At 38.1% G+C, this 27,981-nt stretch overlaps 1 protein-coding gene across 1 annotated transcript; it reads right to left on the bottom strand.

Annotated features, from left to right (window-relative positions):
- Positions 1 to 27,239, bottom strand: LOC139945892 (uncharacterized). The gene is made up of 28 exons (XM_071943398.1): positions 27,056 to 27,239; positions 26,364 to 26,606; positions 24,103 to 24,234; positions 23,164 to 23,319; positions 22,635 to 22,766; positions 20,731 to 20,781; positions 19,254 to 19,424; positions 16,756 to 16,887; positions 14,948 to 15,238; positions 14,075 to 14,386; positions 12,201 to 12,491; positions 11,039 to 11,277; positions 9,688 to 9,757; positions 8,861 to 8,967; positions 8,496 to 8,715; positions 7,793 to 7,892; positions 6,529 to 6,763; positions 5,968 to 6,010; positions 5,350 to 5,513; positions 3,782 to 4,139; positions 3,375 to 3,485; positions 2,976 to 3,142; positions 2,294 to 2,407; positions 1,918 to 1,988; positions 1,706 to 1,746; positions 1,511 to 1,607; positions 726 to 831; positions 1 to 276 (listed from the first exon to the last, which is right to left on the bottom strand). The coding sequence occupies exons 1-28, from the start codon at positions 27,159 to 27,161 to the stop codon at positions 202 to 204; spliced, it is 4,335 nt and encodes a 1,444-aa protein (XP_071799499.1). The 5' UTR covers positions 27,162 to 27,239; the 3' UTR covers positions 1 to 201.
- Between the last annotated feature and the right edge of the window lie 742 nt (positions 27,240 to 27,981).

The raw sequence follows: 27,981 nt of genomic DNA, 5'->3' as shown, positions 1-27,981 counted from the left end.
TTTTATAAAAAACGGTTACAAACGCTTTTCAAAGACCAACTCGACCGATCCAAGGCAACGTGTTCCTTTAAAGCGTTACAATGAATAATTGTATGGTATTTTATTTATTTTTTTCAGCTTCCAAATCTCCGTAATTGAATGAAACAACCTATTGGTTTGACTTGTACCAAGTAGTTGCCCTTTATGACACGAAAGGACACTTTAGTTGTCGTCAAGTTCTGGGTGGATGTTCACATACAAATACTTTTCCGAGCTCGGTAACAATCGCATGTAGATCTGTTAAAAAACAAACAACAACTTAAAAGTCTCTAGAAATAAAGCACACGAAACACATAATCTTGTTCAACAAGCTTAGACGCAACATTGAAATACGTTTATTTGTTAAGACTTCTTGCCCATGTTCGCTGGTCCTACCGTTGTAAAGACATGATCAGATGCGAGTTTGGTTTTTAGGAAAAACTCAAAAATTCAAACTTCTGAAATATTATATTATTTTATAAATAGTTTGATTGTTTTTGTAGGCAAAATCTATGTCACAAAACAAGGGCAACTGAATCATGTATTGGGTTTTGTAATGTTAGAAACATTTTCAATTTAACATTTTCAATATGGTACCTTACGGAAAATAATTACGAAGTTGTTCACATTTTTTAACACAGCGATAAGCTTGCTCCAGAAATAAGTTTAATTTGCAAATCATAATAGAATCAATCAAATGAACATACCTGATCTTCCTTGCTGTCGTCCATTGTTTCAAGGTCAGAAACAAGTTTCTTGAAGGATGGTCGACTATTTGGATCCTCCTGCCAGCACTGGAGCATCAGCTCATAACTGTTAAGCAGATTAACCAACAAGCATAATTTAACACCCGTTAGCATAATTATTGTGACTGTTTTATGAATGCAAAATAATACAAATCGTGTTATCAAGTTATTGCCTCAATGGAATGTGGCAGGTCAAACACATCTTACCCGTGGTTTCATGATTGGTGATTTTGGAGTAATGTTCTTACATAGCAATGAAACTTAATGCATATAAGACCATTTTAAACGATTTTCAACATGTTATCAGGGGCCAATTTCATAAAGCCAGTAAGCATGAAAATTTGCTTAGCATGAAATTTCTTCCTTGATTAAAAACAGGATTATCAACCAAATTGCCACAGGATAAGCAAACAACAACTGACTGAATACTAGTATCATGCAACATGCAACAAATGGAAATTTGGTTGGTAATCCTTTTTTATCAAAGAAGGCATTTCATGCTAAGCATTTTTAGCGCTTACAGGCTTTATGAAATTGGGCCCAGGTGGTATTGTTCATGGTATTTCAGTGTTCTTACTCAATTTGTCATATAAATGCATTATATAGATGAGGAAATTATATTGATCATGAGATATTAATGTTTTATGCTGGCATATAAGCACGTGCTGGTTTGAATGAACTTTGATTATTGAAAGAAGTATAATTAGATGCATATTACAGAACACTTTTATATCAAACTGTCTTACATTTTGTCATCGGAGTTGTCTGGTTTGGGCATACGGTATCCATTCTCCAGCCTTGATGTCAGGAATGGAGTCTTGATACCAGGGTACGGTGTCCCGCCTGTATACGAACAATAATCACAATGATGTAAAACTGTATTTGATTTGTTTCTTTATATTTTCTGCATTTTGTTAAAAGCACTGAAACAAATGTCTTACCAAGTGTGGCAATTTCCCAGAGCAGGATTCCAAAGGACCACCTGATGTGTGAAAAATACATGCACAAGTTAATTATTTCATTAACTTGGATCTGTAAACTTGTTCACTAAAATTATGATCAATCACAATACAAAGTGATAATTTGGCTTTATTCTGTTTGCATGAAACCAAAGTGTTTTTTTTTTTTAATTGTGTTTTTAAAGTTCACTTACACATCACTCTTCGAGGTGTACGTTTGGTGGGTCAGTGATTCCAGAGACAGCCAGCGAGTAGGGACACGAGTCTACAATGACAATTAAAGAAACAAAATGTTGGGAAAACTTTACACAGATCTGTTTAGTGTGGTGACCAGAGGTGTGGCTACATATGTGTTTGCTTTAATACGAGTGAATTAATAAAGCTCGCTGTTACACCGTAAACAAATAGCTATATGTGTGAATAGTATTGGCTCACAGAAGAGACATAAATATGTCGTTTCGACTTTTTAATTATTGTGCTCGGACCAAGAAAATACTGAACTTTGCTGTGTGTGTTAGGTTTTAGGGTTGGCTTGGTTTCAGTGTTAAAAGCTTATAAGAAATAAGTTACCTTGGAAGTCTGTACGTAAACGTCTTCTCCACGTGACAAACCGAAGTCAGAAACCTTGGCAACCAGATTATCATCAAGCAGAATGTTCCTTGCAGCCAAATCACGATGTATCACCTGTATAACAAAATGTGAATATCATAATATGTTTGAAGTGAAACAGTTAACGATTGTTTCTTACTTTTGGGTAATAAATTAGTTAATTCCAATAGGAGACTTTTGGGACGCTTGGTGGCAGCAGACTTACCAGGAAACAATGGAAATGTACCTGGTAAGTCTGCTGCCACCTAGTGTTCCAAAGTCTCACATTATGAAAGAAGGAACAACATGAAGTAAAACACTTCAAAGTGCTCTTTATTCTCTCCAGTTATGTAAACGACGTAGTCTATGAAATAATGTGGGTGTTTTTTTTTTTTTTTTTTTTTTGGGGGGGGATACTTGTGGCAAGTTGTTGGGTTACAAATAAGGAGCCAAAACATACAGGATCCTCCCTTTAAAGTTAAATATAAGACTATTACAGCAGTAGTCTGACCCTTACGATCGGCTGTGTATTATTTGAATAAGAAAACCTGGCTTGTTCTGCGAGGCTTCCCATTCTGTTTAAATTGTTCTGGTTTTGGTGGTGATATAATTAAAAAGTAACAATGGGCCCTTTCTTCTCTTGCAAAAACTGACAATGACTTGCCCCGTACGCAGCGAGGTGTTGCATTCCTTTAGCCACATCCAAAGCAAACTGGAGCAGCTTCTGAGGAGACAGCGATGCTTGACCATCATCCTCCATGGATCGAGCCTTCCTCAAGAAGCATCGGAGGTCACCGTTGGATAAGTACTCCATAGCTACGTACAATATACCTTGACATCAAATTAAGATGAAAGTTTAAGAAAATGGTGTCATTTGGTTAACAACATAAAACTCCATTAAATTTAACCAAATACAACGACTAAAAGCCTTTCTGAAGTAACCTTAATCTTAATGTTCAGAACTATAGTTCTCTGGAAACTTTCATTTCAAATCAAATGTGGAGAAATAATAAATAAATAGTAATAATAAAATAAATACATTACTTAAAGATGAGTTGTTTACCTTCATGTTGACAAGCACCCATAATCTTGACGAGATTTGGATGACTTCCATGAAGAGTCATAGTTTTCAGTTCTTCTAAGAAATTTTCTCTGTCGATGTGAGTGGCATTTTCTGAAATAAATTAAACGATTTCCGAGTGATAGCTTTATCACAAATAGTAAAAAAAAGCATCAGTTTGCATGATGATGACATTTCACTCATTTCATTTGGTGGTAAAGCTGCAGTATATGTGTTAGTATTTTAAACAAGTTACCTGTTTGAATGCCACCAATGTGTACGCAGACCAATGCAAACGTTTTAGAGCCTGACAAAATAAATTCTTTGTCATGATCTTGATAAAGTGGCTTTAATTGAGGTTTATTGGGAACAGACGCCTGTCAACCTGAAAAACGAAAACGATTACATACCTTTGAGCGTTTTGATCGCAGCCTTGCACAAAACCCCTTTAAACATTACGCTGCCGTAGTGCACTTCACCAAACTGCCCGTTCCCAAGTACTTTGATTCCTACTATCAAATCATCCCACATGACACTCCATGGATTAGCCCACGTAGGCAAACCAACATCTTCGTACGTGGGTTGTGATTCTGGTGCTGGTGCTGGTGCTGGTGCTGGTGATGGTGGTGGTGCTGGGAGAGCATCCCTTCGTGCAGATGAACCGGGGCCCACAGGTTCATAAACCGACTCTTGTACCAGTGAAACTTCTTTTGGGATTGGTGCGCTGGTTGGTTTCTCCTCTCGTGGTACGGCATTCTCATAAGAAACCTAATGTGGAGTATTATAAGACATACATCAGTAAATTGTTATGGAATACCTAGTTAATATTGGTACATAAAGGAATTGTTTGAGTCAGAAATGGTATTTTAGCTTTAATGTTAACCAACCAATAACTAATCGATTAGGTACGGGGCTTCTAAAAGAGACTCGTGGAATGAACACTGTGCTATAAAATTACAAAAATCAATTTGTTCCCTCGAAACATCATTTCGTTACCTCAAATAAGAATGTTTTCAAACCCTCAACAAACTGTTGTTTTAATCAACATCTTATGTCGTGCTCCCTGGATGATATAATCTGTCGAAATGCTGATTTGTTCAATGAAAAATTATGTCATTCCTCGAAACGATTTGTTGTTCCCTCAAAGAATGATTTCGTTCCTTCTATAGCCTTGCTCAAGGCAGTCGAATTATTCACTCCGAAAAAAGACCGCCGCTGTATAAAACCCCACCCGTATTCACTGTGCGTAAAACCCACCCGTATTCACTGTGCGTAACATCGCACGACACGATGCCCCCGTACACTATCCGTATGCGGAGGCCGTCAGGCCGACAGCCTTGTAGGATCTGTGTTGAAGCCACTGACCTCATTACTATAATAAGCGAAGAGTTCCCACGGTCAGCTTATTACCATAATGCCCGCGAAAGACGAGACATGTTTACCTCACACACCACCACCACGGACGCATGATAGGGTCCAAAGGTCGTGATAAGGGAAGTGCGTGATTGGACGTCAAAATGAATAATTCATTTGCCTCACATCCTGTGTTGTCTGATAGGTCTGACGAACGATATACATATTCATGAGCTGCATACTAGCATAATCCTCGAGCCCCCCCAATTTCGTCCACTATTGGAATTTTTTCAATACAACACATTAAAACGGGAAGATACAGATCCGACAAGGCTGTCGGCCTGACGGCCTCCGCATGCGGTTAGTGGTGTACGAGTGCGATGACTTGTGTGAACAGTATTCGTGCGATGTGACAGTGTGTATACGGGTTGGTCATTCGGTGTGATCGCACACACCATGCACAGGGTATACGGCGGGTGGGGTTACAGCTGCGCCTTTTCGGAGCGAATAATGCGACTGCCTTGAGCAAGGCTATTCCTTCTAAAGAAGCCTTTTTGAGGAAACAAAATAACATTTCGAGGCGACAAAGTGACATATGTAGTTGCTAACGGAAAAGGTCACTCACAAGCTCATGGCCAGCATTAATCCTTGGATGCTGCAGAGGATTTTTTCTTCTTCGTTTACGACGTCTTCGGGTGTAACAGATTACACCAACTACGATCACAATAGCAGCAATGACCACACATATAACAATAATCAGAGTGCTCGGTGTAGTTGACGGTAATTTTGCTACAGAAAAGAAACATTATGTATGGCGTTTCAAATAATTGACCGTTTCATTTCAATCAGGTTTGCCTCATGAAATGGATTAGTCACACTACTTATTAGTGATTTGTTTTACAAAATTATTTTTTGTGTACGCTTTGTTTGATCACCGATTCAATTAATTTGTTAATATCACAGGTAATCGCATTACAATTACTATAGGCAAGATGTACTTTGGGCTTACCTACAAGAGGGTTGTTTTAGAAAACAATGACCATTGTTGAATAATGGACTTATTTCTCTAAGATTTGCATTGGAGTAGTTTCTTTGTTTGCTTTGACTAGAAACAAAAAAGTTATTTATACAGTTATTTTAACTTTGTAAATGTCTTTACTATCAAATCTAACTGTTTTTTCTGTGGAATCAACAGGGCCCCATGTAGTCCTCATATCGATAAATTATTCCAAAATGATCCTACCTTCCGCAGTCAATGGATCATCACTCCACACTACATTGGCTTCCTGAAAAAGAAAACAGTATGCTTTATTTATTTTTCTACCATGTATAATCAAGTGCCAAATAGTATAAACATTTACTTGGGCGACTTTTTTATCTTTAATTTTCAAGTGTGGGATCACGCATTTCAAGAGTATATTGGTAAATGACTAAAGATGTATTGACTGAAAATTCCAGAAAACAAAAGCTATATCATGAAATAAAAGCTTTTTGTTTTAAACTCAATAATATTTACAAAATAATGTAACTTGCATGTTTTTCATGTTTAAACTTTTCTTTTCATTTCTTTTCCACACATTATGAAATCATAATTATTGTCATAAACTGTTTTAAATAATGCATTTGAAGGAACAGAATCACTCTTACGTAGAACCTACTACCATTGTTGGGACCAACATGCTCCCAGAAGTTAATATGCATATTATGAGCGAGACGTGCATCGTCCATTGGGTCGACAGGCAACTCCTATAATAATCAAAACCCAAAGAGGTTTCTGTTATTTACGATTATTTCAGGCTCTTACCGTTTCATTAATTCTGCTGACAGCACCGACGTAGATCTTGTACGCAGCGCCCTCTTGCAGGGGTGGGTTCCAGTAACTGCCATATTCCTTGTTGTCACCAACAACAAATGTTTCTGGCAGACCATCATCCAACTCAGCTGCAATGTAGGCAGATGGATTGTCCCTGTAGTGTCCAAAAGCAGGAGCAGATCTCCTTGACACAGTACTGGTCATCTGTACTCCAATTTGGTATGCACTTGAATTTAAATAAATTGAAAGACAGTTGTGATGTGATTTGTTCACACATAAAATCCCAATTTCATGAATCTGCTTAGAAAGGCACTGGACACTATTGGTAATTACTCAAAATTATTGTTAGCATAAAACCTTACTTGGTAATAAGCAAAATGGTAAAAACGTATTTTCATTACATTGTTTTACATATTTCTCAAAAACGGAAGCACCTCAGCAACTAATAGGTGCGCTTTCTACTTATCATTATCTTCAAACGGTGTAAGTTTAATGTAAATCTGTAGACGTTGTGTTTTGTGTTACAAAAAGTACCCAAATCCTTTAAACATAGTTTTTCAAAGAAAACATTTCTGAATGAAATCAACCAAATTGTTGAAAGACACGCTTATGAAGATAGGCTGAAATATGCAGATAAGTTATGGCAATTGAACGTACAGTGACATGTCAATGACAAGAACAAATCCTCCGAAATGTAGTCTCTCGAAGCAGAATTGCGGCAATTTACCCATTGGTCTTTTATTTACATTGTATCATATGTTTATAATCTCTTATTGTATATTTGCTAGTTTTTGATGCTTGAATGTATTTTGATATTGTAAACCTAAACACAATTTAGCCTTTTGGCTGCTACATTTGATAATATATAATAATAACAACAGCAGCAGCAGCAGCAGCAGCAGCAGCAGCAGCAGCAGCAGCAGCAGCAGCAGCAGCAGCAGCAGTAGTAGTAGTAGTAGTAGTAATAAAAATAATAATAATAAAAATAATAATAATAATAATAATAATAATAATAATAAGAAGAAGAAGAAGGAGAAGGAGAAGGAGAAGGAGAAGGAGAAGGAGAAGGAGAAGGAGAAGGAGAAGGAGGAGGAGGAGGAGGAGGAGGAGGAGGAGGAGGAGGAGGAGGAGGAGGAGGAGGAGGAGGAGGAGGAGGAGGAGGAGGAGGAGGAGGAGGAGGAGGAGGAGGAGGAGGAGGAGGAGGAGGAGGAGGAGGAGGAGGAGGAGGAGGAGAACAATGCAGAAGATTGCTTACGTGATATACTTGGAGGTTGCTGTAGCGACCAGTCGGATGGCAATGGAGGTTTTTGTAGATTCATCTGCAATAATACTTGGTGTCTCAGGAGGAGGCAGATCTATAGCAAAAAGCAGAAAGTAAGATAGTTTTTCAGCGATTCAGGTTTTTTTTCTTTCAACAAAGTTAGTGATAAGAACTTTTTGGATGAATCTTTATGGGTGAGGGCTTAACAATCAAGTGCCCCAGTGTCAGTGAACAATGAGATTAAATTTGATTATGATTTTTGAGTGCTGATGATTTTTATGATTAGTTTGCTGTGTAGACTATAGTTTTTGAGAACTAAAAAAAAATACTTGTTTAATTGCGATGATTAGGCATTGCCACTTTGCACAGAAAGTGCAGTTCACCACGAACTAACTCCAAGGTTCAATTTGCCAAGGCAACACTTAGTGTGCACCAACCTAAAAATATGAACTGACAAACACCCTTAGTTATAGTAATACATTAATGTAATATGAAAAAGGAAAATGTCTATTATATTTAATTTTCGACGCCAGGAAGTTCAACTTTCGACTCAAACACCCTTTCTTCCTCAATTACCCTTTTTTCCTTCGGCCTCGTTGGATATCGCACGCAGAAGCGCTATATTTTTATAATATATGGGTAAAACCAAATTGAATAGTCTTTATCTCCAATGCAAATTTTTGTTAAAATGTCATACCTGTTGCAAATGCCGTGAAATGCAGGATATTTGCTTTATCTCCTGTGATATCAGCCTCATTAATACCATATACCTGCAGCTCATACTCCGTAGATGGCTCTAAGTTCATTACTGTACCACTCAGATCTGATATGTCAGATACATCTTGTGTTTCAAATAGACCAGCTTGATCGAAGGTGAAACTGCTGTCATACGGTTTGGATACCACACGATGTTCAATCTGTAAAAAAAAAAAAGAAATTGAAGAAAGCTTCCAAAAGCATTGAGCACGGTCCCAATGTCACACATCAGGTAAGCCTACCAATCAAACATGCTAAGCATAAAACATATTGCTTACAGGTATCATTGAAACACATATGACATACCTTATATACAAGCATGTTTCCATTGGGCTGCATTGGGTGACTCCAACTCAAGCTGATGCTCGTCTCTGTTACACTTGAAACCATCAGCAATTGTGGCTTGCTTGGCGCTACAATCAAAGAATCAACAGACTTTAATTAAAGGCTCTGGGGCCGATTCCACAAAGATCTAAGATTGATCATAACTGCAAATCAATCAAAGTTGCTTAGTAAAGTGTGATGTCACAATACAAGTCACTATTGTGATACTAAAAATTTGTCTTGCGATGAATTTTATTGCCTTCTGAAATCGGCCCCTGGACACTTTTGGTAATAACTAAAGATATATATTAGCATCAAGACTTACTTTAATAAAAAGCAAAGAAGAGCTAGTTATAGTATCAAACATTGTGAGAAACGTTGTCTCTGGAGTAAAACACTTTTTGAGAAAGGGAAACTTGTTTACTAAAATATGATTCAATTTGACTTCCTGGTTGGACAGGAAGGAAAGGTCAACATATGGTCATGTTTTTAAAACAAATATTTCATTTGCCGTAAGCTACAAGATGGCACAATTATTATGACTTTTTGAGGTTTCGTTAAGGAGATATGAGTTTTTATAAGTCAAAGGTGGATCATCCAATTATTATTAAAAAAAAGTGTGACACCTGCGTTACAAACAAATTGTATAAGGTACAAGATGCTATTAATTTTAACGAAACCCTAAACAAATGCAGGAATTACAGGTTTTAATCAACACAAATCCAAAGGGCTTTATCCAAACTAATTGGTCTTTTCACCAGTAATGAATCCAACAAGGTGTGTATTTCATAACAGTTTACTAGTCTTACTTCCTGGCACAGTTTCAGCCGTTTCAATATTACTCCATGCACCAAATCCAACACTTGTCTCAGCACGTACCTGGAACAGAAACAAAGTAATTTTTAACATTAAGGAACTTGACAACAATTCGTCAAAACTGTTAATTCATATCTAAATCGTTCTCTCTCTCTTTCCGTACACAAACATTTGTAACATCCAACAACAAACAGTTGGGAATAAGACAGACACCAATTAAATATTAAAGCACAATGACAAAATTTTGGTAATTTTCAAAGACCAGTGTCTGCACTGTGTGTGACCCAACATATGCACACAAATGCGAAACAACACATTTGTAAAAGTTTAAGCTAAATCCGTCATCAAGACTTGTGAAATTTGTTGGAAAACCCATTAATGTTGAACTCAAGCTTTTGAATTCTTTTGATTAAATCTAATACTTTCACATATTTCTCATAAGCTGTGTCGTTTCAAGAGAAGTGTTCCCATCATGACCATTTTGATTGAGTAATTATAGCAGGTAAACTGTGTGTACAATAGTAGGTATACACATTCAAACCGGATACCTAGAACAAAAGAGGACAATAGAGTCCACGGTTCGGGAAAGGTCCACAGTTGGAAAACGTGTACAAAACCAATGGGAGCTGTTGAAAAAAAGTACAAGTAAAAACAAAAAAGGGACAATAGGAGGTCCACGGTTACAGGCGTATACAAGCTTGGGTGTGCGGATATTTATACTTTCAATCGTATCGACGCTATGCACACCCTGCCCAGGTCAAAATTCGTGACCAAACTCGTCCATTTTTCATATTAACCAACTGGTTTGGACTAGGTTTAACTGTGTTCAACTAGGTTGAAATTATAAACCAGTTGGTTCCTGTCCATTTTCCATATTAAACCAACTGGTTTTAACTGTGTTTAACTAGTTTATCAACTGGTTTTCTACTAGTTCCAGTTAAACCCAGTTTAACTAGGTTCAACTGGAATTTTGACCTGGGTGTTAACTTGATTTCATCACACCTAATGCTGATTGCAAGCTTCGGATAAAAAGTAACGAAATATGTTTTATAATATAATAATATTAATAATAATATCAAAGTCTTATATATTGAACGTATCTACCAAACAAGGTACTAAAGGCGCTGAGTATATACAAACTTTCAGAAAGATGGTTAAGTGTCTTGCTTAAGGACACAAGTGTTACAGCTGGGGATTTGAACCCACACTCTGCTGATCAGAAACACCAGAGTTTGAATTTGGTGCTCTTAACCACTCTGCCACGACACTTCCACCACTCGACCCTGACACTTTATACCCCAATCAACTTGCGCTAGAAATTCATATACATATCACTTTTAGTACCTGGAATGAGTATCCCATATTACTCTCCAGGTTTGTAATGTCCTTAGTTTGATGATCGTCTTGTAGATTATCTGTGATTCTCAATGTCTCAGCCGATGATGAGGTCTCAGACTCTGTCTTCCAGTAGCGGATCTCATAGCTCAAGATGATACCATGAGGAGGACTAGGGTGGGTCCACCCAACGGTTATATGATCACTGAATGTCGATGGGAAATAAATGTTGTCTGGAGACGGTGGTACTGTGTGGAAGAATTGGATACAATTAGTGGTCGATCTATTAGGATTTAAAGCTTGAAATATATTATAATAATAATAATAATAATAACAAGCGCTTTTCACACTCGAAGGGCTTCAAAAAGTGCTTTCAACTTCATAACCCCCGGTCTCTGGGCCTTATTTCATTCCTTAAACCATTTCAGCTCCCTGAGGAGTATACAGCCTGTGCAAAAAATATGTGCTAATTGGCTAATAAGTTAATCACAAAAACCATCTCTGCCCTCACAGGTACCCATTTACCCCTAAGTGGAGAGAAGCAGTTATAGTAAAGTGTCTTGCTCAGGGACACAAGTGTCACGACCGGGATTCGAACCCACACTCTGCTGAACAAAAACACCAGAGCTTGAGTTCGGTCCTCTTAACCGCTCAGATAAGAATACCACTGATTTGCAACGGGATGTCACATTTAAGAAAAGGATAAAAGTTTCCCTTTAACTGATCCCCATCATCTGGACTTGTACCAAAATGAGATCACAGGTTGTCTTAATAATGTACATATAACCAAAATTAAAACAAAAGCCTAAAAGCTGAGAACAAAAATGTAGAACATGTGGTATAGAAATACAAAATACCTAAGAAAACATTGAAGTTTAAAGTAACAAACAAACCATGTACTCAAATACCTGTTTGAAAAGATGAGTTTTAAGGTTTTTTTTTAATTGGGTTAAAGAAAAAGATGATTTTTAATTTTACTAGTGCAGGCAACTTGTTCCATAGGTGTGGGGCAGCATGTGAGAAGGATCGGTCTCCCCATGAATGATTGGGTATGGGCTCAATAAGAAGGCTGGAATTGTAAGACCGAAGTTTGCGAGGAGGATCGTCTTCCATACAATCAACTGGTAAGATATTTGAAAACTATGAAATAAGAAAAACAACGAATACTCACTTCCTTCATTAGTAAGATTCGTTATCACAGCGACTGGTCCTGACCCAAAGGAAGTCATTGCAGCCACTGACAGCGTGTATTGTGTGAATGGTATAAGATCAGTCAATTCCAGTGATGTATCGATGGTAGTGTTACGCCTTATCACCGCCCCATCATCAGTGCTGGTTAGAGTGTAACTGTACTGAGTTATAACACCATGACGACTACCACATTCTGGTTGATCCCAGGAGGACGAGAGGGTTGTGTTGGAAATAAGAGTTAATTGGATGTCTCTTGGAGGGCCACTAGGCGCTAGAAGAAGAAGAAAAAATAATCCCTGAGGAAATAAAAGAGTCGAGGCAATTGCCATGTGGTATCGCAGGGCCACGATCAAGATTGTAAACTGTTCTTTAAAGACACTGGACACTATTGGTAATTGTCAAAGACCAGTCTTCTCACTTGGTGTATCTCAACATATGCATAAACCTGTGAAAAATTTCAGCTCAATTGGTCGTCGAAGATGAGAGATAACTATGAAAGATAAAAACACCCTAGTCACACGAAGTTGTGTGCTTTCATCAAACGCTTAATTTCGAGACCTCAAATTCTAAATCCGAGGTCTCGAAATAAAATTCGTGGAAAATTACTTCTTTCTTGAAAACTATGTCACTTCAGAGGGAGCCGTTTCTCACAATGTTTTATGCTATCATCCTCTCCCCATTACTAGTTACCAAGTAAGGTTTTATGCTAATAAGTATTTGAGTTAGTACCAAAAGTGTCCACTGCCTTTAAGACTGAGTCAATAATCCTCTGTTCCCATTCAATTCATAAATCCTATTTTTTAAACTGTAATTGAACTTTTTGTGAAATGTTTCAAATTCCTGTTCTCGGGCTGTTTTCCCCGAAGGTAAAAGTTGCACGTGACACTCAAGGGTTGTGCCTAATGCGCAATTCTAATTGAGAATTGCATATTGGTTGTGTTTTGTTTTCAGCTGGCTTAAGCTCGAAGCCAACACGAAAAATGGCTATGAACGCTGAACACGCTTTAATAGTCAATTGGTTTTAAGCATGTCCAGCTTTGTCTTCATCAGCTGCTTAATATATTGGTTGACATGGTAAAGTGACCACCTTTCAAAACAATTTGAGAGAACGTTTTATGATAAGTCAAACAAAGTCTACACACAATATCATTACTTGAAGCATTAGGCTTAACAGGCCTGATACTTCACGTAGGCAGTCAAGGCGATTGCCTCCATGCCTCCTGGTCATTGCCTTGGTGCCCTTGAAATGCTCCAGTACATATTTGCAAATTCATCATAGGGTGCCCTTTACCAAGAAGAAAATGCCATGATGCCCCTGCCCTTTCAAAAACCGAAGCATACAGGTCTGGGCTAGTATTGCATATTCATAAACACCCCAGACAGTTTCTCTACTCCTATTGGTGGAGAGCGCGTCACGTGGGGGTGTTTAAACGGTTGATAAAGACACAGCTGAAGCTGTTTAAGACCGGCTGGCTTCCGCATGTCGGGCGCACGCGCGCAAGATTATCACGCGGAACGCAATTCATAGTTATACAGCGCGTAATATATGTAAGCGCGCGCGCGTAATCTATTTAAAAGCACGCGGACGTACACACAACCCCTGCGCATCAAACATCTTCATAAATTTTTTGAAAAAAAAAAAAATTTAAACCTCGAATTTTCAATTGTCGAAGTGTCTATATTTGTATTTTGTTGGCTCGGGCCTTTATCACACGGCAATGACCCTGCCGGTTTTAAACGGCCGTTTAAGAACTCGTCGCTACACTTTTATTCCCTTATTATAGTATACTCTATAATGTGATAGTTTTCAAGAATGATCTATATTCACATTTTTCATGTTGCCCATTTACTTACCCATCTCAGCAGTTATCACTGTATCACCAACATTTGAGCTGTCACCACCTGTGTTAGTTGCTTTCACATTCACTCTGTAGGAAGAGTATGGTTCAAGTCCACTGATGCTTGTTGAAGTGGTATCAACTTGGCCAACATTCACTGTGAAAGGATTCTCCTTAGGGTCGCATTGATCAGAGTTCAGAAGTTCATAGGTCACAATGTAAGAGCTTGCAGTGCAGGGATTGATGGCAGTCCCAGTAGAGGCTGGCCATGATACTTGGATTCCATTGGCTGATGACCTCAGATTTAAGCCTTCTACTGGATTAGGAGCTGTATGCAAATGGAATAATGACATGCAATTAAATATCAGTGTACATATAGGCCTTGAATCACCAGCTTACATCTAGTATCAAACAGTCTTTCCCTTATAGACTGATTGCGCTACCAGTGTTAACATGTGATAACTTGACCTGAGATAGGTATAGAAAAACAAAGCTATGCAGTAAAGACATGGGAAGACTCGTACAGATGGATCATAATCGGCTGTTTTCTCATTAACTAAAAACGACGCCCCTTTAAAGTTGAATGTTGTGACAATGATCTAATTACATTTTCTGTTTGATAAATCCAGTATTCTACTACAAGAGAGGTTTCTTTTGAGAGTATGGTTAGACTACGTAAATTACCGAGGGTTGTGCACGGCATGAAGTCGGGCTGTGCCAAGGGAGACCACAAAACTGTACAACTCTAACTGACAGCTGGTTCTGTCCACACAAATGGGACAAATTGTAGTGACATTTAAGCCTTGTTTAGGGCAAACTTGCATTAAACAAAATTAATTCAATTTATGTTTAACACAGTACCCTGCTATGTTTAAAACAGTACCCTTACCTTGTTCTGTAGTCCTAGCTTCTAAAGCAAAGCTATAAGGTCCCTGCCCAGCGCTTGTTACACCAGCAACTTGAAATATGTAGTCTGTGCATGGGAGCAGCCCACTAGCCACTGTCACAGCTTCTGACGCTACCTGTCCCTCCCGGCTACTGTTCACGTCCTTCTGTTGTAGTTTGTACTGATAAACGATGGATCCATGTTGAAACCCACAAGGTATTGGGTCCCAAGTAAAAGATAGACTGTTGGTTTGACCAGTAGACAAAATGACATTCTCAGGCTCTCCAGTAGGAACTGCAAGACAAAATGATAAACATGGAATTGTCCATCAATTGCAAATATCACTAAAGACGCATTTAAGACAATTGGTTCTGTTTGCTCGGGTTGGAAGCAATAAATAGGTAATTTTGTCAAAGACCAGTTACAGCTGCACTTTACGTGACCCAAATGTACATGAACATAAAACATTCTGTGGAAATTAAGGCTCAAAAGGTCATCAGAGTCACACACAAAACACCTTAATCAGTAATGTCAATGAGCATAGAAGAAAATTAAGTCACTCCAAGCATGGAGGAAGGAATAGAAGGAGCTCGAACGAAGGGACTTCAAAAGTCGAACCTGCGGTACCGCGGTCGTTTAACAACACCTCGTAATCACCGACATACCTTATACAGACAATGGGCGAACTGGCGTATGTGAGTTTGCGCATGCGCACTTGGTTCTTCACTCAACCATGGTGTCGTATGTCGTATGGATATTATACAGACAAACAACTTTTTTGAGACCTGATAAAAATTGTGTACACTTGTGCTCACCAAATCGAAAAACACAATTGAATACCAACCACCCTCGTGTGCTAATACCCAAATTTTGAACCACCGCTAGTGACCGGAAAGTAAAAAAAAATGAAAAAATATGCCATGATGTTTCAGTGAAACACCACAAACGGTAAATGAAAACGTGTATATTCACAATTCTTGTCTCAAATTATTCAACTTTACATGAAGGCAACGGTGCAGAGCGGCGGTACCGCACGTTCTGTACAAAGAAATATAATCCTGCTCGTTAATTGGCCGTCCAGCTGGAGGTCTCCTATCTTTTTCCACTGGTTAGACGGGGGCATTGTCAGGGTATTCTTTTGTTACTCTGCGATTTTGCGGGTCGTTCGAGCTCCTTCTATTCCTTCCTCCATGCTCCAAGCAGCACACTTTTCAGCCTTACATTCTTTTGACAAAAACAACCACTGGTGCCCGCATTTTTGGACCCACTCAAGCATGAAGTACAAATTCTAACACACCAGAAAGCTTGTGTTAAGTTTGTTTTAAAAACCCCATTTTGTACATAGGTGTTTGGTGTTCTGATCTTTCCAATCCAATTTTGAAGAGAATGTATAATACCCTATTTTGTTTTAAAATTAATGGAAAGATCCGATCGTTCTCTTTCCACTTATGGTAAGCTAAGGTATAGGGGTTGAACATGAAAAATACTGCAGCATTTTGTGGTCAGGTTTAAGTGCTTATTTATCAGAGCTCAAACGAGGGTATATCGCCCTGTCAACTAAAGTCACCAACTAGGGCTGAAGGTTTATTCAATACGTACCTTTAACCCTTTATAATTTCTTCTTTTACTTCTCACTCGACCAAACACGGTAAAACACATGTATGCTACCAACCTGAACGGTTAGGTCAGTTAGTAATTTACTTGACAGGACAGGAAAGGGACTGAATGGTAAGCTCAGATAGAAGGCATATTAGCACACTTTTTCTTCCTGGTGCTTGTCCTTATACAGTAAAGCGTTGTCTAAGACTCACCACTCTCCCCTGTAGTAACTGAGATAGAGGTTTCTGGTCCAGCACCAATCTCATTCCAAGCCTTGATGTACACAGTGTAACTAGAGAATGGCTGTAGGCCGCTCGATATTACTAAACTATCTGCGTATAAATCTGTAAAATGAATTTAAAGGCAGTGGACACTATTGGTAATTGTCAAAGACTAGCCTTCACAGTTGGTGTATCTCAACATATGCATACAATAACAAACCTGTGAAAGTTTGAGCTTGATCGGTCGTCGAAGTTGGGAGATAATAATGAAAGAAAAAACCACCCTTGTCACACGAAGTTGTGTGCTTTCATATGCTTGATTTCGAGACCTCAAGTTCTTAACTTGAGGTCTCGAAATCAAATTCGTGGAAAATTACTTCTTTCTCGAAAACTACTCCACTTCAGAGGGAGCCGTTTCTCACAATGATTTATACCATCAACCTCTCCCCATTACTCATTACCAAGTAAAGTTTTATGCTAATAATTATTTTGAGTAATTACCAATAGTGTCCACTGCCTTAAAAACAAAAAAAGTAACAAGCAATGTATTAGGTTCTATTTGACATGTATCAAAATGCTCTTAATCATTAGTACCTCCATTCAACAGGCCATAAGAATTTCTTAAAATCATCTCAACTTCTTTAGAGTATGCAGCACAGTCACAACCAATCTGGCACGAGGTTACTTTACAATCAGTGACACCATGTATCGTCACATCAACAGCCTCTTTCGATTTTCAAGTTTTTTTCAAATGAAGATGCTCTACTGCAAACTTTTATTTTATTCACTTAACTTCTGACTAAACTTGACTAAACCTATCCATTCTTTGCTACTACACACTGGCACACAACATGCTTGTGTAGGCGTTATACAAAAACGTATAGAACACCCCAATAGTTGATGCAAGAACACAATCTTAAACATTTTGTCTCTGGCAGTTCTTTTCCTCAAAAATGAAAATGAACTACTCGGATGAAACGAATATTGAGAGTTTTGTAATCATACAATGGCGAGAACATTTTCATTTCTTGAAAAGATAGAATGTTCCATTCAACTCATGGAACATTCAATTTTAAACCTTATGATATAATTATCACCATTACACTCATAAACATTCAATACTTCAACAAAATTGAAATGATAGATTAAGCAAAAACATTGTGGCATTCACAAGTTTGGTAATGGCTACAGCAAGAAGTAGATGCAGGGACCTCGAGCAAGTAGATTTATCCAAAGTCATGGTGTCAAAAAGCTATAGAGCATCATCTTACATGTACCTTGACTATACCCAGGTCAAAATTCTAGTTGAACCTAGTTAAACTGTGTTTAACTTGAACTAGTTGAAAACCAGTTGATAAACTAGTTAAACACAGTTAAAACCAGTTTGGTTTAATATGGAAAATGGACAGACACCAACTGGTTTATCATTTAAACCTAATTGAACACAGTTAAACCTAGTCCAAACCAGTTGGTTAATATGGAAAATGGACTAGTTGGGTCACTATCCAGTTGAACCAGTTGACCCCAGTTAACTGGGTTCAACTGCAATTTTGACCTGGGTATGCCTGTGGCTGAATATATTTAAGCCATGGTGGTCAACTTTGAGGGATGTAATAGCTGTATTTGCATTAGTGGCTACGGCTATAGCTATGGCTACTGCTTCTGGTATTACTATTAAGAATGTCATATAATTCAAGGCATGCTTATGCAGCGATCTAGCCATAGCTATAGACAAATTCAGCGCGCCACTGTACATGTGCCTAGTTTTTTGTGCACAAAGAAATGAGGAAATCATGTTCTTTATCACTCTTTATGGAAAATAAATGTTTTCCTCAACGACTTACACAATTTCCATGCCAGGACATCATGATATACTAATGAAAATCACTGACCACAAATATTTGCAACTAAATAGAAACCGAATCATCTTGAAAACGGTGCTTGTCTTGGGTGAGTATGGGGAAAAAGACACATAAACTGCATAATAGTCGCTAAAATGCGTTACATTTTGTCAGAATTTCAGTATTTTACTTTATGATTAATTAAAAAAAAAATTATCAAGAATGTAGTACATCGTTATATCATGTAGCCATGTCAGGGAAATTGCATAGATTATCAAGGAAGACATTCAATTTCCATAAAAAGTGAAAAGGAAAACGATTTTATCATGTCTTTGTGCATAAAATTAGGCACAAAGACACCGCAGCAGTGGCGCGCGGCACCCATGGCGGCGCCCAGCACTTGCGTGACTGGATTGGTGTATAGCTGGAGCTGCCAATTTGGATATGGCCAAACTGAATTGAACTGTTTTCAGAAATGTGTCATGCTAAAATCACATTTTAACCACAATGTGTCTAAGAATGGCTGTACTAGTGCTAGCACACTAGCCATAGTTGTAGGTTTATATAAAATCATAGTCTTACACTCCATGGTTACGGAAGCAAATCAACAGCTGCAAACAAAGCTGCTGTGTCTTACAAACTCCGTACCTGCTGTAACTTCAACTCGTTGCGAAGTGGGTCCCTGACAATAAGTCTGTTCATATTCAATTTGGTAACGCTCCACTGCACAGAGATTGCTGACAAACTTCCAGGCCAGATGAATCTGAGTTGTGGAGATCGATTGTGCTACATCACGAATCATAGTCACGACTGCTGGAACTATCATACATAATTATAATGGAATACAAATTAACAGGTTATAGTTAAATTCAGCTTTACTTGTTTGACTTGATTTGTTGATTTGATTTTAAATAAGGGAATAAATGTGTAGTGAAGAGGTTTTCAACTAGAGACGAAGTCGAGGTAAATTATCAAGAACCAGGCCTCGGCGGGTTTAAACCATTGAGTTGAAAACCGATTTAACACACTTTGATTCCCATTCATAAATACCTTTTCGGTCAAAAAACATCAATCTTTTGGTCAAAAAGTAAAATAAATGAAAAAATTATAATTGTTCAATGATTTCTTTTAACACAACACCCCTCCAGCTATGAAATGGTAAGGCCCTCCGCCGCTCGGGTAAACAACTCCTTATATGGGAATGCTGTGCGCGTCGCGCGTATCGCGTGATGTGGCACAACTGTAAGCTCGCGTGTCACGCCCATGTTTCAACACTGTTTATTGGTCATAAACAAAGGTTTATACACACCCACGTGACGCGCTCTCCACCAATAGGAATAGCGAAACTGTCCGAGGTATTTTTGAATGGGTTTTAAAAATAAAAATCATTCTCACAGCCAGTTGATTTGTACAAGCTTAAAAACATAATATTATGAAAATCAACATCAGAAGCACATGAACATGTAGAAAGAAAAAAAGAATCACCAACACACAAAAGAAGTTAAGAAAATGTACCAATGAAGCAGATCATTGGAATGGAAGGCCCCCAAGAAAAACAAAAATTTGTACAAGAACAATTTAAATATTTCTAAGCAAACTTAAGGGCACCCCATCTATGACCAGCCAACATTGAATTTATGTCGGATTAGAATAAGCGATAGATAACAAATGTCACTATTTTAAAACCACAGCGAAGTTCAGGATGCTTTCCTGAACTCTGAGTTTGGTAAAATCTTGGTTTCTCCGGAGGTAGCAAATGATGGAGTTTGGAGATGCATTTGCATGGGTTTTACAAAAGAAAGGCACAACTGAAAGCACCTGCTCTCCAAGGTACATGTATAATGATGGCAGTCCTTGATCATTTGTGAATAGTGACTATAGTTAGTACCAAGTATAATCCTGCCTGCTCGCTCCTGTACATGTATAAATATTCAGTATTTAAACTTCATTGCTCAATTTGCTCTTAATTTTACCATTGAAACTACAGCAACTCTTTCTCGCTATACAGCAATACTTTTCCAGAAAATTTCCATGAGACAAAAAATTGGTGATGGATTAAAAACTTCAAAATCCTTGTCTCAATCGAAAGACGGAATTAATGATTGACCAACCAGAAACTATTTACCTTCACAAGATGTGGCGCAGTTCAAACCACCAACACCGGCGCCACAGGCATCTGCAACAGTTGCAAATAATACACATGAAGCCAATCCAAAACATTTACACTCGATTGAATAAAACACCAAACTAATTGATAGTCTCTTCTGTTTTATGTCCATGCATAAAAACTTATATCAGAATACTCATATAGCATATACGCTATAGCTGTGACCCACTCTGTGAAAATGAGTCAGATGTCGCCCAATGCATTAATGTGTAATGGACGGTTTAATGTGGAAAATATCAACAACAAAAAATAATAATAATAAATCTTTTTTTAGATCTTTATTTGCATGGTAAACCTTTAGAACACTTATTTGTTGGCAATAAAGCTATTTAGTACAAACATTTTGTGCTCATACTTTTTCAAGTCTCATTTGTATCCTTTTGCTGGAAATTGTAGTTTAAAACATCACTTTATATACTTGTTTAACAAAAAATGATACAGTGGGTAATTTCAAATGGGAGTAACTCAGCACGCGATAAACCCCAAAGCTAAGACATATATACCAAATAACTGCTGCTGGTGTGTTCTTTCCAGCCATGCATATAACTCGATTCTTTAAATTGTCAACATATGACTCATTTTCAAAGAGCGGGTCACAATTTTGTTTTTCTGGATGAGACAAATGAAGTATGTAGTGATCACCCACCTAACCAACCAGCAGTAAAGTCTAGTAGGTTTATGCTCTACCAACTTGGAACTTGATTAGCTTTCAAATGTTCGTCTAGAGCCATCAACAATCAAGCTTGTACAATCAATTGCTTAGCACAGACACATATTGCTTTTGGGGTTTTGGGGGGCAAAAATAGGTTACCAGTAAGAGTACCAGTAAGTTTACAATACTGCAACTGGTATTCCACTCATTTCCTGCTTTGAACAAATAAATCAACTTTCTGCTCTAACAGAAATTGAGCTCAGGGACCAATTTCATAAAGCTGAAAATTCTGCTTGAATATTGTCTTTGCAAAACAAAAATTAAGAGGGGCACCAGTCACAACGATGTTAACTTAATGTAATTAATTTAACCAGTTTCTGCGGTTAGCACGCTTTTTGTGCATACACAGGATTTATAAAATTGGGGCGGGGCCGATTTCACAAAGGGCTCAGATTGATCGTAACTGCAAATCAATCATAGTTGCTAAGAAAAACTGTGATGTCACAATGCAAATCACTATGGTGATACTGACAATTTGTCTTACGATGGACTTCATTGGTTTTTGATATCGAGCCCTGGTCTTAAAATTCCTCAATTGCTTATAAATTAAACTGCAACTTAAACAGCTTCAGAATGATATTTCCACATGAAAGTATGTTAATTACATCCACGCATGTAAACATACACTGTTGGTTGGCAAAACTGCTTAAAGCCATTATAAATACACTTTCGGAACAGACAAAAAAAAAAAGTTCACAGATTTACAAATAACTTACAGGGTTAACAGAAACAGGTATCAACTCTCGATATCGAGAATTACGGATTTATTTTAAACACATGTCATGACATGGCGAAACGTGCGGAAACAAGGGTGGGTTTTCCCGTTATTTTCTCCCGACTCCGATGATCGATTGAGCCTAAATTTTCACAGGTTTGTTATTTTATATATAAGTTGTGATACACGAAGTGTGGGCCTTTGGACAATACTGTTTACCGAAAGTGTCCAATAGCTTTAAAGACTTTATACTAAGACTGTAATCAGGCAAGAGTTTATCCTGTTTTCAATGAGACAAACCTAATCTTTTATTCATCAAATTCGAAGTCAAAGTTCAAATCATAATGAAATTCTAGTCACACTATTATTTCAATAAAAATCTCCACACCATGTACATTGTAATCCAGAAACAACAGGGTAATAATCTTAATTTACCTTGGCAGTTGATGCCCTTGTAGCCTGAAGCGCAGTTGCCTAGACAACGGCCTGTTGTTTTATCACAAGAAACTTGACCACTGCAGTGACACATTTGTGCACAGTTTGCTCCAAATGTTCCGTCATCACATTCTAGAATGAGAACAAAGTACAAAGATAATAAGTCCACTACAAAGGACAAAGAGGAAAAAAAAAAAAAAAGTTTCAGAGAGCGAAGAAATATAATTGCAATGGTGCTGGGGTTAAGGATACGAAGTGGAATGGACACATATTTATGGGGGGTTTTCTAACTGGAGTTATGGTCCAGAAACCGTTGAGCAAACTCACCATTATGACCTTGACCTTTGACATTATCACTCTCCAAGGGCAACCCCCCAATCCAACTTACAAGTCTAAAACATCACTTCAGTTACTCAAGTCATGGTTCAGAAACAAAATTTCCAGATGGACAGATACAATGAAAACCCCCTCAATGACAAAAACTTGCAATATTCAAAAATACTTGCACATTACAAGCCACCTACCGTACCTGTATTACAATCAATTCCTTTGTAGCCAGCACCACAGATGCATCCAAATGGATCTGGTAAGCAAAACAGCAGCCCTTCACATGACGTAGTATCAGGCAACACACCAGAATCACAATAGAGACTGCCATCTTTACCAAAGCGCTTAGGTCCAAGCACTGTAATCACACATAATTAAAGGACAACATGCGATCAACTCAAAGTCAGCATTTTGAGAATCTTTTCACCTCGAAGGTGGTTATAAACAAAAACATTATATAATAATAATAATAATAATAATAATAATAATAATAATAATAATAATAATAATAAGTTCTTATATAGCGCATTTCACAATAAACCGTATCAATGCGCTTTACATTACTCCCCTGGTCATAGGGCCAATAAACATCCCTTTAATCTTTCTCAGCTCCCATTTAGGGAGTATACAGCCCCGAGCTGCCGTGGCGCTCCGAAAGCTTTTCATTCACAATATCAACCTCTACCCTCTCAGGTACCCATTTATACCCCTGGGTGAAGAGAAGCAATTATAGTAAAGTATCTTGCTCAAGGACACAAGTGTCACGACCGGGATTCGAACCCACACTCCGGTGAATTAGCACCAGAACTTGAGTTCGATGCTCTTAACCACTCGGCCGCGACACTCTATAAATATCAGTATTATATCAGTTATAATTATAGAAACAGTCAGAAGCTGTCGAGTTACTTTTTAGAAACGTGTAAGATTTGTGTATTCCAATTACGAATTAGAAGAAATCGAGTAACAATTTTGCTGGGGCCAAATATACAAAGTGGGGCTATTCCCCTTATGCCTCTTCCACCACTCCCCGGGAAAAAATATAAACAGCCAAGGTTTCAATCTAGTTAGTTGCAGTTAAAGTCAGACAGAACGATGTGTAATATACATATCGGTAGTCTATTCACAGTTCCAGAAAACTCACCAATTTCACAAATATCACCGCTGAATCCAGGCGGGCAAATACACAAGCCACCTACATCATCACAAACTCCGCCATTGAGGCAAACTGGACAGATTTCATTGCATGAGGCACCCCATCTTTCTTGCTGGCATCCTGTATGTTGTTAGAACATAATATTTGTATATGTTCATAACTTGCAGAAAGCAATTAATTAAGTCACAAATATGAAAGGTTCCCGAGGTCCGTTTCTTTAATATATTGTTCTGCATCTGTATATAGGTTTCAAAATAGTTGTACCAAGTATAACACAGATGCAATCTCACAAAGGAAAGTGACATATAAAGCATAAAAGTAATTTTAGTGGTGAAGAAAGATCAATAAGTATTAAACGACATTTTTGGGCAACTTGCCGCTGGGGAGAGGAGGGGGTGGGGGACACACACGTAGTTTCTAGGGGGTATCCTACCGCACGATGTTCTGCCATCAACAGAGTCAACTAGATTTGTTTTTTATCTGTTGCAATTGTCTCTGTTCTGGGAGTAAAAAATTAGTATAGCCAGGGATAACTCCAAGTTTACCACACTGTTAAGCAAGGAAGCATGTTAAATGCCAAGCAATAAAATGGAAAATGAAACGGTAAACCTAAATCAAAGTTCGATTGACCAGGGTGGATTGGAACCTGTGACCCCGGGCTCACGACCTGTCGGTGTCATATATACTAAATTAATACTACTGCTTCGAGGGATGCCTATTTAAGTCACCTGGAAGTGGTATTTTTTCAAAATAAAGCTTTTGTCACTAATATATGTGTTTTGATGAGTGGAATGTGAATAAACAGTTAACTAAGGTTTTTAAGAATCAGTTCTTATGTTATTTACAAATTTAAGAGTAGACCCCGACCCGAGAGGGCGCTGTTCGTGACGTCAATCGAGGCAGACTTTGCCTGTAATGCGTAGAGTAAACACAATTGCAAGGTACATGTACGAACCAAGTCGTGACCACCATTTAAAATTAAATGTGTAGGCCTACAGGTAAAAGGGACACGTTGCCTTGGATCGGGCGAGTTGGCCTAGGAAAAATGTTTATGAAGTACATGGTTTGAAAGATGTTTTAAAAGTAGAATAATGATCCACACAAACATGCCTCGATTGCGTGGTCTTCCTTTTATGTTGCAATGGCGTGCCGCGTTAGTTCACGACGACGTTTAAGGAAAACCGTGCAATTTCGAGGCATGTTTGTGTGGATCATTGTATTCAACTTTTAAAATATCTTTCCAACATATGCATTTTATAACAAATGGGTTTCAAACGCTTATCATAGACCAACTCGCCCTTTCCAAGACAACGTGTCCCTTTAAATTTACAACCACACTTGAATCGCATAATAATAAACAATCAAACGGTTAAAGGAACGTTACAGAATTGGTAAGAAACAGAAATCGTGAAGATCACAGATTTACATAAAACTTACACGGTCTAATGATGATAATAGTAGAAAACATCCCTTGAAATATTTTTGTCAGAAATTTCATATTTGATGAGAAATAAGTAATCTTATTTTGCGTTTGGAGTTTATCGCTTAGTGAGCGTTTTATTCATTTTTGTTTTGGCATCGATGCAATGCAAAATTTGTGATAGTTTTTTTACTATTCTCTCGTGACCCAGATGGTCGATTGATCTCAAACTTCTACAAGTTTGTCAGTTTATGTATATGGTGGATTACATAAAGTGCTAACACTGCCAGCAACTTTTTGGTAAGCAAAACCAATTCTGTAATGTTCCTTTAAAAAAAATGTATAAAATGCCTTAAAAGGCAGTGGACACTATTGGTGATTATTCAAAAAAATTATTAGCATGAAACCTTACTTGGTAACGAGTAATGGGGAGAGGTTGGTAGTATAACACGATGTGAGAAACGGCTTCCTCTGAAGTAGAGTAGTTTTCGAGAAAGAAGTATTTTTCCACGTATTTGATTTCGAGACCTCAGATTTAGAATTTGAGGTCTCGAAATCAAGCATCTGAAAGCACACAACTTCGTGTGACAAGGGTGTTTTTTCTTTCATTATTATCTCGCAACTTCGACGACCAATCGAGCTCCAATTTCCACAGGTTAGTTATTTTAGGCATAATGTTGAGATACACCAAGTGAGAAGACTGGTCTTTGACAATTACCAATAGTGTCCAATGTCTTTAAAACTATCATTTTCGAACGTGATCCTCAGTGCGACGATCTTCCAGAGGCTCTATTTGTTACTTACTGATTAATTAATTTGATGTATTTACCTCTGACAAGTAACCTCATAAGCGCCTGCCTGCCTTCAAGTCGAACACCAGCTGACTGAACCTCGTATGTTCCCGCATCTGTGTTACTAGCTCCATTGATATCATAATAAAGGTTGTCATTGGACGACCAGATGACACCGCTGCTATCTTTTCTCCAACGAGGATTCGGCGAGCCCGTAACTGTTAGACGTACCGCTTCCCCTAAGTTTACCGTCTGGCTTATAGCAGTTGGCACAAAGTGAGCTGATGAGAAACAGAGACAATAATGTAGATGAACTGGTTAACCATTTTGTTGTTCCCCTTTTTTTCTCATGAAAATTCGCCTCAAACAAGGCTAAGACGACTCTTGGTAATGGGCTACAAGAAGAAAAACTATTTAAAGTTGAAAGAACTCAAGGTATGAATTGATATTTCTCTCACTCTAAAAACAGTCTACATGACAATGGAGGTACAGCAACAACAAAACTGGAAAATTTGACAACATTTAAATTATATTGTTTTACAAATTTGTAATTTGTTAGAACAAAATAAGATCGAATTTACCCAAATTAAATTATTCATTTCTGTTAAGAATAAGTACAAATAATTGTTGCATAATACGTAAATTTGTTCATTACTAAGACTATGAGATAAATATTATTGTGCAATGTGCAATATTATTTGAAGTCAATAGTAAGTGCCAGATTCAATACCTGTACTGCTCATAATAACAGTGCCAATATTATTAGTCGACTGTCCAGTCACTGTCGCTTGGCAACCATATACACCAATCCTTGAGATCCCGCCAGATGCCGGCATCCGTAGAACAGAGACTGAAACATTACCGTGCAGAGAAGTTGGGTCCAGAGTGCTACCTGTTGGTAGGCTACGATCATGTTGGTTGGTAGTTCCAGTTGTGTAAGTGTATTGAGTTCGAATGATAGAAAGACTTCCAGTCAAGTTGACAAAGAATCCAACGATGAAGGTATCCTCCGCATCAAGTGGGACTATTGGCTTAGTTACACAGGTGAAATCGTCTACAGCAAACACACCTATGAATTTAAATAGGGTACACTTTTTAACAAACTTCCTGTTCATCCAGTTTCGTAACTGGGACGAGGGGCACGTGTCCTTCCCACTGTCTGGGGACAACCCATCCGCCCTACCCCCCCCCCCCGCCCTACCCCCCGCCCTACCCCCCCCCCCCCCCAACCCACACACGCACACACCCACGCGCACCCACCCTCCCCTGTTTCAACCTTGACTTGCTTGGCAGAAACGTACCAGAATATGCCTAAATTCAATTGTTTCAATATGTTCAAATACTTGTGTATCTACACACAAACAATGACATGTTTGTTTGACTCCACTCGGATTATCTTAAAGGCAGTGGACACTATTGGTAATTACTCAAAATAATTATTAACATAAAACCTTTCTTGATTATGAGTAGTGGGGAGAGGTTGATGGTATAAAACATTGTGAGAAACGGCTCCCTCTGAAGTAACGTAGTTTTCGAGAAAGAAGTAATTTTCCACGAATTTGATTTCGAGACCTCAGATTTAGAACTTGAGGTATCGAAATCAAGCATCTGAAAGCACACAACTTCTTGTGACTTGGGTGTTTTTTTTTTTTGCTT

Source organism: Asterias amurensis, chromosome 13 (assembly GCF_032118995.1).
Source record: "Asterias amurensis chromosome 13, ASM3211899v1".
Taxonomy (NCBI): Eukaryota; Metazoa; Echinodermata; class Asteroidea; order Forcipulatida; family Asteriidae; genus Asterias; species Asterias amurensis.
Note: the sequence above shows the minus strand (reverse complement) of the source record. Positions and strands in the feature narration are given on the sequence as shown.